Below are 13,513 nucleotides of genomic sequence, written 5' to 3' on the forward strand. Positions count from 1 at the left end.
ACTCCAGAGTGTTCGATGATACCGACTCCGGCTCCTACTTCGACTATTTTCCTTGGAGAACTTCAATTCCGACTCCAACAGTAGGCTACTACTTCAAAAATTAGATGTCACAATGACAGTGAAATGACTTTCATATAACCATTAGGCATATGCAAACATAATATTGATCATGATAACATGCACAATTCTTTCACAATTAGCCTATCATGGAACATGGAGGATGAACAAGCCACGAATACTTTAATATGTAAGAATCACACAAACATGATATAGATCACATCCTGTATAATTAAAATATGGATAAAAACAATTGAAGTGTAACTCTGGTCCGTCTTGTGTATGAATTAAACAACTAATATGAGATGTACCGATTTTCTCACTACATACTATAACAGTGTTTCTTGAATCTTTAGGAGTTCTACCCATTGGGTTGTCATGAATGGTTTTCGTGCACCTGATCCAAGATCGAAAAAGCACTTTGTCAAGCCACCCGAAAGGCTGGTCTTGGGCCCACCGGCGTATATATCTGGCTCCAATACTCTGTTAACTCATAGCGACGATTATATCCGACCATGCACATTCAACGCGTTCACTTTCTTCAACCACGCGTTTCATAGGAATAAATGAACGACGGATTATATACAGAACGACAACATAATTACACAAAGCTCAGGTATGATATACTTCCACGTCTACACTCGATTTAATGTACTGTATATGTATCAAAGAAAATGCTGTGATAAGAAGGCAATTAGTATTGCGATAATTGCCATGATAACGTATGCTTCTCTCCTCATCCTGACATATACTGGCAAAACCCACATCGATGTTGCTAGTTGCCCATGTTTGTTCTCGTGCGGAAAGGGTTCGTCCGGGATATCTTCGCCGAGAAAAGTGCACAGGGTCTCCCAGCCATCACAGAAGTTAAAATGCAGAAGTCTGTCTTGTCTGCATCGCTGGAAAATTTGCATGCATGTATATCTCGACATCAAAATATAAATCTGATGGGTTCGCGAATGACGGGCTCTAAAGTAAATATCATTTTATGGGAGCCCGGTCAGCATCACGATTTTGAACCGACACCGATAGCGTCGAGTGAATATATGATTTGCCGATATAAACTGTATTCTCAGCCGTTATCGAAGTTAGACTTTAACTACTAGAACATCTAATTTAGGTAGTCTCAAACTAGAGTACGCGTAACAAAAGGGGTAACAAGCGAGCGACTTCATTTTCTATCAGTAATGTATCAATTTTCTCCAACAGCGCTCTCACCGTTGATGTGCCAAGCGAAAAACAAAGTTTAAGATTACGTAGTGCAGCATTTATTGTTGTCGCCATGCTTTTACATTGTCGTCTGACTTTACTCGCCTCATCTACAGTACTGTAGTGAATGTGTATTTCTCCGCTGATGCAATTAGGGTTGCATTTAAAACAAACGGTGTTTTAAAACAATTTGTTTAAAACATGTTTTAGACCAGACTTTGACAAAGTGTGGCCCGCGAAGTTATTCTGTGCCCGAAAGATTGCTTGGAATTCAATACATGAACCTTGCTTTTTGAATAACTAAAACCATAGGCTGTATCTAATGATCAGGAAATTCGTTTACTTTGAAGCCTGTTCAATAATATGCCACGATTACGCTGCCCACGTACATGACATGCCTATTACAGATTAAAAATAAAGGCAATGTGGCAAAGTATGAGTAGCAATTGAAGTCACAAGAAATCACTCTTTCCATATAGTTTAGTTCAAACGTTCCTTGTTGACATTGTCACATTACGCATAATACGGTACGTGTTTCAATGTGTTACGTGATATGTTTCCAAATCCCTAATTCGTAAAACAAGTCACTCACTCAATGCTCGCGATTAGGCCTGCTATATGACTTATCATGTCTATCACCCATAAAGAATGAACAGGTATGCCAGTAAAAAATGAAAACTAAAATTCAAAAAATGTTTAGGTTTATAATTTAGAACACTAAATATTCGCATACCGGAGTCAGGGGTAAACCCATGGAAGATCAGAAAAATAACAAGCTTCGCTCAACATTAAGACTATTTAAGCTGAACACCGCTTGGAAGGCAGCGATCAAGAAAATAAGCTTTGTACTAATGCATTTACATTTCAGTCCAGTTGTTCACCAACTGGGATACGTGAAAGCGTCAGAAGGGTAGCGCGAAGCCGAAGTTTTTGAAAAAGAATTTCTCGCTCGGAGCGATATCAGTGTTGGGATGACCCGAGTCATGACTTGACTCGAGTCAGACTCGATTCACATTTTTCGCATGACTTGACTTGACTCGAGTCACTTTGCTAAAATGACTTGACTTGACTTGATTCGGCGTATCAGAAATGTGGATTGACTCGTGACTCGGAGCAAAATTCACGAGTCAATTTCAAGTCATCAAGAAATCGATGTCGATAAAAATCACTGTATCTGGCATATGTTCGGATTGTTCGCGAAACGCTGGTGTAACCCGTGAGAGCGACCTATCATTCAATGATCATGTGTTTCACTGAATCTCGATTGTTCACTCACAAATGAATTGACCGCAAACGGAGTGATGGAAGCTTACAGCTTACGTTGTCGGAACTCTAGTAGTCAACTAATAACAAAGCCAAATGTTTATTTCTGTTCTCTGTTCTTACCTTAACCAGACCCAATGTTTGTTTTTTTAAATTGAATTCGAATATAGTTTATATAATTCTCAAGCTCAACCATTGGCGCAGGATCGAATTGTATCATATCTTTTTGTCAATGGGTAATGTATTGCAACTCATCAATTTGTTTCTCTATTCTCTTTGGCTGGTAACTATAAACTGAGGCTATGCAATTACGCAGTTCAACAGCTCTACGTATATATGAGCGATGCAGTGCCTTCTTGCGTTTATATTTAACTCTATATTCGTTCATCGGTTCGGAATCAATGACCACTCAATCTGTAGTTCAGACCGCTAGCAAATTGCATGACGTAATCATGTCTCATACTTCGTAAAGCCAACTTGACTTGAAATGTGACTTGACTCGTGACTTGACTTGACTCGACTTGACTCGAGTCACTTCCAAAAATCGAGTGACTTGACTTGACTCGAGTCACCTTTGAAAATAGATTGACTTGACTTAACTCGAGTCAAAATGTGCAATGACTCGAATTGACTCGTGACTCGAAGGTAGTGACTTGATTCCAACACTGCGCGATATACCCCCAGCTTATAGTTCATGCTCTGTATGTTGTCCGACTTTGAAAATTCACCATTCTCTCATCAACAGGCATAATCGTCCACACCATCAAACTATCCGTTAAGGTTGCTGGCATTGTGCCTGCACTTTTTAATATTTTGTGATATCATGATACGTGGGCACGAAACTGTTCACTATCATAAAGGAAGGCGTGCCTAAAACAGTTTGAGAACCACTGTTTTAGAGTCCTAATAGAAGAGCGTGGATTGGGGTTCAAAGAGAGCTGAAATGTATCATGTTAAACATGTTTCCAATCATGACGGTAAATAGATATTTTTTTCAATTAGCCGTCACATTTTCATTACAAAGTATCAACACATTCACTGCGCAACATTTATTAACAATGTAAGTTAGAAATAAAATCAAAATACGCTGGAGAATATAGCTAAATTTTTTTCACTCAGCCCGCCAACGTCATTATTTTTCTCCTTCGACCCGTGGAGGAAAATAATTGTCCACCCCTGTTTTAGACAGAGTTTTGGACAAGGGCCTTTTCTAAAATGTGTTTTTCAGGCCGTAAAATCATGCCATAATTGTGTAAATACTTCCCAAAACGCATGTTTTATGAGCCTACGGACAATTACCACCAGACATAGCCGACGTATATCGATATGGGTTGATTGAAACCATCAAAATAGTCGATTTAACAGCATTAGTAGCCCATAGATATTTCGTCAAATGAGCTATATTTACCCTATATTTTCAATTATCAATGTCAATCCCCCATGAAATCACAATTTAATATTCGTGACGTCATGGCTTCAAAAAAGCATGTTTTAAACATGTTTGTTTTTATTATTATTATTATTATTTATTTATAAAAGCATGTTATGGTGCTTATAACAGCGTGGTCTTTTGCACCACGTGACAACAAATTCCATCACTAACACAAGTTAACTTACAAATTCAGTACATGATACTCTCAGTCGGAAGTCAAATGTCAATATTTATATACGGCGTCCCGTTGATGTCACAAAGTCGATTACGTGTTGTAATATATTGGTGTCTGTCAATAAGTTTTCCAAGTCGAATGGTATTCTCTTTCCTTGTGCACTGTTTCTTAGTATCTGTCTGCGTTGTTCTAGAGTCGGACAATCCATCAAAAAATGGCGCACGTCTTCGATGACTCGACAATGGGCACAAAAAGGTGTCGCAGATGCCCCTATTCTGTGCAGATGTCCATTCAATCTGCAGGGTCCCGTTCGTAAACGAAAAAACGTGGATTCATTTCTTCGCGATGCTTGTCTTGGAATTGTAGTAGGCCTATCGATGTTAGGCTGGTATTGTCGATACGTTGCTTCCTGGTCAGTACTTTGGTATTGTTCATTCAAGATCGACATGTTTGTTTTAATTGATTTTTGTATTCTAGCATCTTTGCTAGAATAGGGTTACCATATTTTTGTGGCCAAAAATCCGGACGCTCTTTAGCGCCAGAAAGCGGATTTTAAAATGAGGTATGACATGTAGTTAATATGACATCAAATTAGAAAAGCTTCGCCTATCAACCAGTGGTGGTCTCTATCGGGTTCAAGAGTCAAGTTGTGTGTTGTAGCCAGCACGTAAACAACGTTTTTTTCAGACACTCCCTCCCAAAAAACACTAATCTTGGGCCCACCACAGAGTAATCGATGTAACTTCTGACGACTTACAACATGCATCTGGTTTCTATATGCATCTGTAAATAATATTGGTTCTTCCATTTACTACTACATAATTTGATCCTTTCTCCGCGCACATGATTTGAGTTAGAGGTAGAGTTTTGGTGGAGCATTATGACTTGGAAAAGCAGGAAACGTCATCGTACATCGTAAAGTCATGATCATGACACACCGATTCGACTATTTATGAGCCTAAATGCCGGTCCGCTACTGTAGATTGCATATCCGGAGATTTTCAACCTTTTATGGTCGCGACTCCGTTTCTAGTTTGTAAATATTCCGGGGCCTAGCTCAAAATTTGATAAGCTGATTACGAAAAAAACGGTCAGCATCTTTGTCCTGACTTACTCACGGTCTATTTTGGAAACTGATTACGTTCATCATCTTAGTGAACTCCAAAATAAAGGCAAACGACCCAGGTTTAGAACCACTATCTTTGACTAAAGCATCTAAATCAGGGTTGCCATACGTCCGGAATTTCCCGGACATGTCTGGAATTTCACTGAAAAATCTGCGTCCGGGAGGAATTTCTAAAATATGCCTAAATGTCCGGAATTTTGAAGGCTTGTAGTAGGCTCAACATTTTTTCGTAAATCAACATAAACAATTTTATTTTCGAGCAGATGTATGCTATTCAAAATTCGTCTTCGTGTCGCGCGCGAGTTTATGCAACGTATAGGCCTATTGATATTAGTATGGGCACCAGGCATCACCCTCGCCAAAATGCAATCAAAATAAATATAAATAAACATCATTTACTGAAATAAGTCTGATTGTAATCGCAATGATAAGCTAACGGTATATTCCTAGAGTTGGTTAAGGCCGATTGGATGCTTCAGTCATAGACAGTGGCTCCAAATCTTGGGGTCGTTTGCCTTCATTTGGGGATCGCGATGATGTTGGAAGTAATCAGCTTCCTTGGCCGTAAGTAAGTTTGGGCAAGCTGAAATTTTTTAGTAATCAGCTTTCAGCTTATCCAGTTTTTAGCTGGGCCATTGAACATTTTCAAGTTGGAAATGAGGTCGCGACCATAAAAGTTGGAAATCACCGGATGGGCAACCTGCTGGTGCATTTCATAGTAGCCTAATATACGGAAGAATAACTATTACTGACAGAATTCATTCATAAATTTTAACAGCCAAATGCATATACTAAGTGCCCAAGACCGTATATCGATTACATATGGTGGGCCCAACATCAGTGCTTTTTTTGGGCGGAAGGGGGCAGAAAGCATGTTGTTTCGGACCAGATTTAAACAAACAGATAGCCGCACCGACGTAACAATATAGCAGGGCTGTCAAACACAATTCCGGCAGGCCAGACTCGGCCCGCCAGACGATTGGTGCATACCCTAGCAAGCAGCAATCACCAGAGCTCACATGACAGATGACCCAATTCATGGCGTATGCTCCACTCCATTCGTAGACAGTCGATGGGCAATGTTTTGCAGGTGTGACGTCATATTGACTGACAACGTGTTACTGTTCATTTTGGATCCGCTAGACGGCGCTAAAGAGTGTCCGGAATTTGCTTCACGAAAATATGGTAACCCTAATCTAAATGGCCTAGGAATGACTCTAGGAATATACCGTTCTCATATAATTGCGATTGCAATTAGACTTATTTCAGTAAATGATGGATATTGGTATTAATTTTGATTGCATTTTTTGCAAAGGCTTTGGTCCCCATCGGAGTTGGATCAATTGTAATTTGTAATTGTAATTGAATGTAATTAATTACATTTTTCAATGTAATTGTAATGTAATTGTAATTGAAGCATTTTTATTTTGTGTAATTGTAATTGTAATTGTAATTTGACAAAAATTTTGCTCAATTACAATTTCAATTACATTAAATTGCTATTGAGACCTGACAAGCACAATATAAAACAATTGACTTATAATGCATTGTCTTTGAATGTCGACAAGGAATTTGGTGGATCCATTCGCGGAGGCCCTTGACTGCGCCCTTGCGGGCGAAGTTTTTTTAAATTTTTACCGCCATGCTGGCCTCGGCTGCCATTGTATACAATTTTTAGATTACTAACCAACGGATGGATTCGCAACACGTGACTCACGATTGAATACGCCGAGAAGCGAACTGCTGAGCCGGCTAAAAGCAGCAGAATTGATATTCCCATAGCTGGCGATCCAAGCGTTGAAATTTGATATGTAGCATATGGTCCTAATCGAAAGCTAGTGTCGCACTGATTCCGCAATAAAAGTATATTTCCAGGCGATGGTACCCTCCCAAAATAGTCGTGAAAGTCTGGGAATCGGCATTGTTCTGAACAATCGCTGGGCGCAATTGGTAATTGTTGTGGTCATGCTGCTGCAGCGCTCTCACTTTTCAGAACAGTCGGCCTTAAACGGCTATTTTTGAGCAGTTACATTGCCCTGGCGAGATTTTATTTTGTATTTTCGGAATTAGTACATCAATAGCTTACGATAAAGACCAGATGCATCAAATTTGGACGCATGGATCGCCAGCTCTAGGACTACAAAGTTTGCTGCCTTTAGCCGGCTCTGCAGTACGTTTGTCGGTGCATTCATCCGTGACTCACATCTTGCGCATCTATCAGTGGGTTGGCAATCTACAATACGATTTCAGATCACGATGCTGCATCGTTATTTCGTCTGGCTAACTAACCAGACCACTGGATATTATATAACGTCTTATCTGACAAAGCACGGTTTTGTTTTCTCTCCTCATCCTAATTCCTACGTCCCTCGATAAAAATAATATTATTTCTTTAATTATATACTATAGACGCAAATCCAACACGTGCATATATTATAATACTTTTTCAACGACATACTGCACCCTATCCTTAATCCTAACCCATAGGATATTAGGTAAATAACATTTTACATTTCCAATTACGTGAGCCATAATTACCGAGCATTCAAAACACGCTTATATTTCGCCACAATGACATCTCACATAGCATACTATGTACGCACATAAACGCATTTATTACTACACAATCTGAACTAGACTTGAATTGTTGTTAAATACGACGCTGCGGTTGTCAAGGAGCACGGTTCAATTTATGATTATTAAATTACATGTTCAACAGCAGCAATTGTAATTGTAATTGTAATGTAATTGAAGCATGCAAGGAGTAATTGTAATTGTAATTGTAAATTGATATTTTTAGCATGGAGTAATTGTAATTGTAATGTAATTGAAACATTCATGAAAGTAATTGTAATTGTAATTGTAATTGAACTGAAATAATGTAATTGATCCAACTCTGGTCCCCATATTAAAAACAATGTGTGCGTGTGCGACACTAAATGACGCGCAGCGCAAAGAAAAATTTCAAGTAGCATGTAATCTTCCCAAAATAATAATGTTTATGTTGATTTACGAGAAAAATTTAAACCTATTTCACGCCATCGAAATTCCAGCCATTTAGGCATATTTTAAAATTCCCTCCCGAGCGCAGTTTGAACGGTGAAATTCCGGACTTATGACAACCCTATGCTAGAATGGAGTTGAATTCAGGATATACTCAGTTGAGCACTAATTGAGTTTTAGTTTAATGACTTACTTTAGTGACTTCACTCCGCTGCCGTTCTTGATCTTGGAGCATTGTAAAAATTCTTTACAATCGTATCGTATTTTGTATTTCACAATTATATTGCATCTGCTATTCTAACCTATCAAGTAACGGTAGCCTAGTTATCATCTAGCTCAGCTGGCACTGATTTTATTTTACTGTGTCGACATAACGGCAAAAGCAACAAGGTAGCAAATGACGTAATGGACTTACAGAAGTGCAGCATGCGAGAACATTTAGAAACGCCATACTGAAAATCCTAAGCATTAATTTCTATTTCAAGTAGTGTTCTGATATCGATATTTGTATTGACCTTGAAACAAAATCAACGCGGTTTTCCTTGGCCTTTCATAGACCGCTTAAAACTGTAGTCCATATAGTTTATGAACCATGCGAAACGATAACTTCATATTGTTAATTTATTCGCTGAAAACTGTTTGACTGACTTTCATCAGTAGCGAACGTCAGTAATGGGGCGGAAATACAGTTTACTTCGGAAAAATACGTGTTTCATTATTCTCACAATTGTGCCAACAAATGCCATTCAAAGAACAATGCGTACGAGTGACCTCATAGATTACGCGCAGAGTGTCATTGTTTCTGGTTTGTGAGTAGCGTAACCGGACGAATGAGTAGCCAATACTAGTAGAGTAGGCCTACGTGTGACTGTTGTATATGTGTGTCTACAGTAGGCATAATCTAATATGCTACTATTACTCGCACCGAGCGGTGAAATAGCGTAGCGATTCGTTCCACAGCTTCAACAACACTGGGTTGGGAGGTCGATTCCCAACGAGGTCGACTACTTGGTTACTGCCTATGTTGCAAAGGCTTCACTTGGGTCCTCCTCGCAATGCTACGAGAAGAGGTGTACAGGATCAGAATTTTGGATTTTAACCGGACAGGAATCCGGCAAGTTTTCTCAAATAGGAATGGATCCAAATTCTAATTTTATGCCCTAGTGCCGGATCAGGATAGGATTCCAAATTTGTTGTGGAAGTGACTTTCTGTCTGTTTACTGCGATGTTTTGTACCATCTCGGAGTCAGCTAGCTTCGCCATTGCACCGTAATTTCGTAAAATCATACTTCAATACATTGTCGAGGTGTAATTAGAAAAAAAACATCGACGACGGGGGAAATAGATGCTATAACTTATGCAGCAGGCAGCATATTATTGGATCTGGATTCTAACGTTCAAGATGGAATCGGTATCCGGAATGAATCCGGATTCCGTAAAAAACATGATCCGTGCATCTCTATAGCTAAGAATCCACAGATCCTAATGATCATAATTAGAAATATCAACCTGGTGTCAATAAGCGTAGACACCATAAACACCAAAGCATCAACAGCAGAAACTCACTGACAATACTCCAGCATTGTGTTCGCGATAACGTTTGATTATAATTTCCATATTAGAGCAGTCATACTTGCGAGAGAATCCCCATCCTTTTATGCTGTAGAGGACTCGAGCTGGAAAACGCAAAAAATATGGATACAACATCTCGGGTATCTTTTTCAGTTGAAAGTTGTGTACAGGACTGTAACCGCCGCACCCCAAACCCCGAAATTCGGGGCGAGCTCGAAGGAGGCCCGAAATTAGCTGATGAATTAGCATGAATCATAGATTTTTTTATGTTTACTTTTCCAAAAATTTTCGAGCTTTGAGTGTTTAAGTTATTTCAAATATCTTTATTATTGGTTACCCTTCCCACAAGACAAAATACGCATGATTTATAGAAATGAGCATTTCGGCGTCCACCATTACAGCACCAAGATAAATAAAGTTTTAGGTCATGTAACATGTGACATCGAGAAGTCTGCCAGAACCTTGGCCGAAAAGGACTGCCTTTATGCTGACCGAAAAATTCGATATAATAGATATATGTTTATTTGCCTATCTGCACCTATATGGCTCGTGACGAATGTTCCTGTCCTGGCAATCGGAACCCCACGAGACCAATACCATGCCACATAGAACATTATTTGCCCACAGAAATACCAATTTGAAATCGTGTGCGTCTTTTAGTTTGGTAAGTTTGGGAGATTTCAATATCTTTTGACATAGCTGACAGGAGGTTACGAAATAACATCATACAGCGAAGTCATTATACGAACGGGTCCGATCGAGCATAATTAAATATTTTATTTAGGGGCCTTACAATTTCCAGAACTCCTCACTCATTTTTACCGATAAATCTGATTACGTGAACAGTGAGAGGATGAAAATTGATAGCATTATATATGCAATTCCCAATCATATTAACCGATTCAATCATGAATTATAGGAGATTTTCGCACTTCGCGCCGAAATGCCGTATAAGCTGGCCCACTAAGGGGATCAAGACCAACGTTGGGGGGGGGAGGACTGACGAAGTGCTGTTTCGGTTTTGGTTGCGTGTACTTATTTATGGCCTATGGCTGATAATTCTTTTTTGTCGTGCGATGCTGTTGTCAAATTTAGACCTGACATACCTGGCTGCGGTTCAGGAGCGAATTATGATCCGATTATAGAACTTACAACGGTGGTGCTATAATTATAGTCGCTATCACTACATGCCGGAAAATTTTTAAATATAGTTGGTATATATGTATATTGAAGCGGTTGCTTCGGACAAACTGCACGTTCGAATAAGCAAAAGAACCGTAATGTTTCGTGAACTAACCAACCCGATCGAAGTGATGACGAAGTTGTATTCCTGTTGGAGTTAGTAGATAACAGAACGCAATCGTCCAAGAATTGTGGCATTTAGGTATCTCGCGAGATAGGCTCCGGTACCACGTAATCTCGTCCTTTCTTGTCGTGAGAATGACCTGGAAATTAAAACAAAGAAGTAGGCTAGCAATTTGTTATTTGAAGAAACCTTGCTGTGAAATAGTGTTATGAACATGTTTATCTAAATTAGTATATAGATCTCGATGTCTAGTCTGGATATCCTTGGATCATATGAAGTATTATAAACTATAGGCTTGGTTCGATTGCGACAGCACTCGGCTCTCGTACGTAATCGGCAGGCGACCCGTTATTCAGTAGCGGCAATCTGAAGTCGCATGTTCAGAACGTCTCGTGCGTGGCGCGATAGCGTAGTGGTATAATTCACAGCTACATCACCAACAGGTTACGGGTTCGGGTCCAACAGGTTACGGGTTCGGTTCCGACCAAGTTCGACTAGAGAACTCCTCTCTAAGTGTTTAAGTTTAGGCTCCTCCTCGCCATCTCTACCGCGGAAATTGTGTTTTGCAAAAAGCATAGTGGTGAACCATGCTAAAAGTCGGCAGGTAAGGAATATATAAATGAAGAATATCGGTCGGATGCAAATGACCATAGTAGTCGACAAACACCATGAATACCACAAACAAGCGTCTCGTCTATGCTGCGTATATTTGTCGCTGCGGATGACACTAGAAAAGTTTGTAGGAATGTTGCCTTGCTGAATAGGGTTGCTCAGTCCATGATTTCAGTAATTAAATTAAATCTAACCAATCCAGCCCCCTTCAATCTATATGCTCACTTGAAACATCTCCGTCGATCTGCTACTTGGTACGTTTACGCATCTCATTGTGTATATGTAAGCAGTATACGGCATGCATAGACTAACAAGGAAGGTATTTCGTATCCATCACGTTTTTTACGGAACATGTAATAGTTATAGCAGTTATATTTTGAATTTATGTTCCTGCGCAATTGTGACGGTTTCAATCGTTGCGTTATACCAATTTTGATAACGCATTAATTTTGATCCATCCTTAACACCTTCTGTAGACTATTTCATTCAAATCTCATACCTTGGCGTTAGGGAATGCTTCAGCTATTTCTTCCCAATATAAAAACACAGGGGAACCGGTGACAACGTCCACGTTTTTGTACATATCATGTAATTGTTCTTTGCGACTTCCGTACTCGAGGATAGTCTTCCATTCATGGTAGTGATTGTAGGCGTGATAATCAAAATCGGCCACGCTGTATCCTAATATTTCGAAGCACCTATGAAGTGTCTTGGTTCCACATTTTGACATACTTGCTATGATTATTTTCATGGTGGTTCGTTCTAAAAGTAATGTACTTCGATTAAAATTATACTGTTAGTGTGAAGGCCCGATCTCTATATAAAATTACATTGCCCATCACATTCCAATCACTGAATTAGTCGGATACCAGTTCCCTTCTCATATCAAGTATACATATCCGCAATGTTATGTTAGATGATTCCATATCGTGGCGTCTTGCGTCCATATTTACAGCAACATCGTTTATACTTTACATAGATTATACTTACTCGCCTGTTTGTTCTGCAAGTACGCTTGAACCAATTCTTCCCTGTAATTTACAAAATAACGATTCATTCTCACAACTTATGCATGCGTTTCTGGCTTGGATATTTGAAATGACGTAACCACATCCCTGCATATTTCGTTTCGCTGAAATTTTACGGTAGCTGTTGTGAATTAGTTTGTTGCCTGGTTGTGCAAATGACAATTGACATATGAAAAGCCTCTAATGTTCTGCTGGCAATTTAGCTGTGTGTAAGTTAGTAATATCTTCATGTCATCTTAGTATTCAAATTCTTATCACATGCAATATCACATCGTCTGCGCACTACGCATTTGATAAACATTCTCATCAGTGTAAACACACGCTTGATCAATTCTTTAACGCGTTACAAAATAACGGTTCATTTTTCTCAGTAACGCTGAAGCTAACACACGGATTTGTGGCTCGTAAATCTAACGTCATCGCCATCAAATTCATGCACATTTTGCCAGCCCTTATATTAGACGGTTTACAGGATATGGACTACCAATTATAGGTAGCTTTAATATAATTGTTTCCTTTCCTCGCGACGGATTTCTGGTCATAGCCATACTTCAGTAATAACATGTATAGTTATTGCATGGAAACTTTATAGCAGTGTTGGGATCAAGTCACTACCTTCGAGTCACGAGTCATCTCGAGTCATGGCACATTTTGACTCGAGTCAAGTCAAGTCAATTGATTTTCGAAGGTGACTCGAGTCAAGTCAAGTCACTCGATTTTTGGAGGTGAC

General features: G+C 39.3%; 1 protein-coding gene across 2 annotated transcripts in view; it reads right to left on the reverse strand.

Annotated features, from left to right (window-relative positions):
• Positions 1-265: 265 nt before the first annotated feature.
• LOC145451664 (uncharacterized) overlaps positions 266-13,513 on the reverse strand; it is a 196,839-nt gene continuing 183,591 nt past the window's right edge. The window contains exons 1-4 of one of the 2 annotated variants that reach the window (XM_080329879.1): positions 12,255-12,732; positions 11,135-11,282; positions 9,832-9,941; positions 266-956 (exon numbers count right to left, since the gene is read on the reverse strand). In XM_080329879.1, the coding sequence (XP_080186005.1) occupies positions 723-956; positions 9,832-9,941; positions 11,135-11,282; positions 12,255-12,506 (744 nt within the window). In that variant the 5' untranslated portion in view covers positions 12,507-12,732 and the 3' untranslated portion in view covers positions 266-722. Of the gene's footprint in view, positions 957-9,831; positions 9,942-11,134; positions 11,283-12,254; positions 12,733-13,513 lie in introns of those variants that run through there. The other variant, XM_080329880.1, reaches the window with a different exon arrangement.

This window comes from Botryllus schlosseri, chromosome 12 (genome assembly GCF_051294905.1).
Source record: "Botryllus schlosseri isolate E-star chromosome 12, Bs_hap1, whole genome shotgun sequence".
NCBI classification, from domain to species: Eukaryota; Metazoa; Chordata; class Ascidiacea; order Stolidobranchia; family Styelidae; genus Botryllus; species Botryllus schlosseri.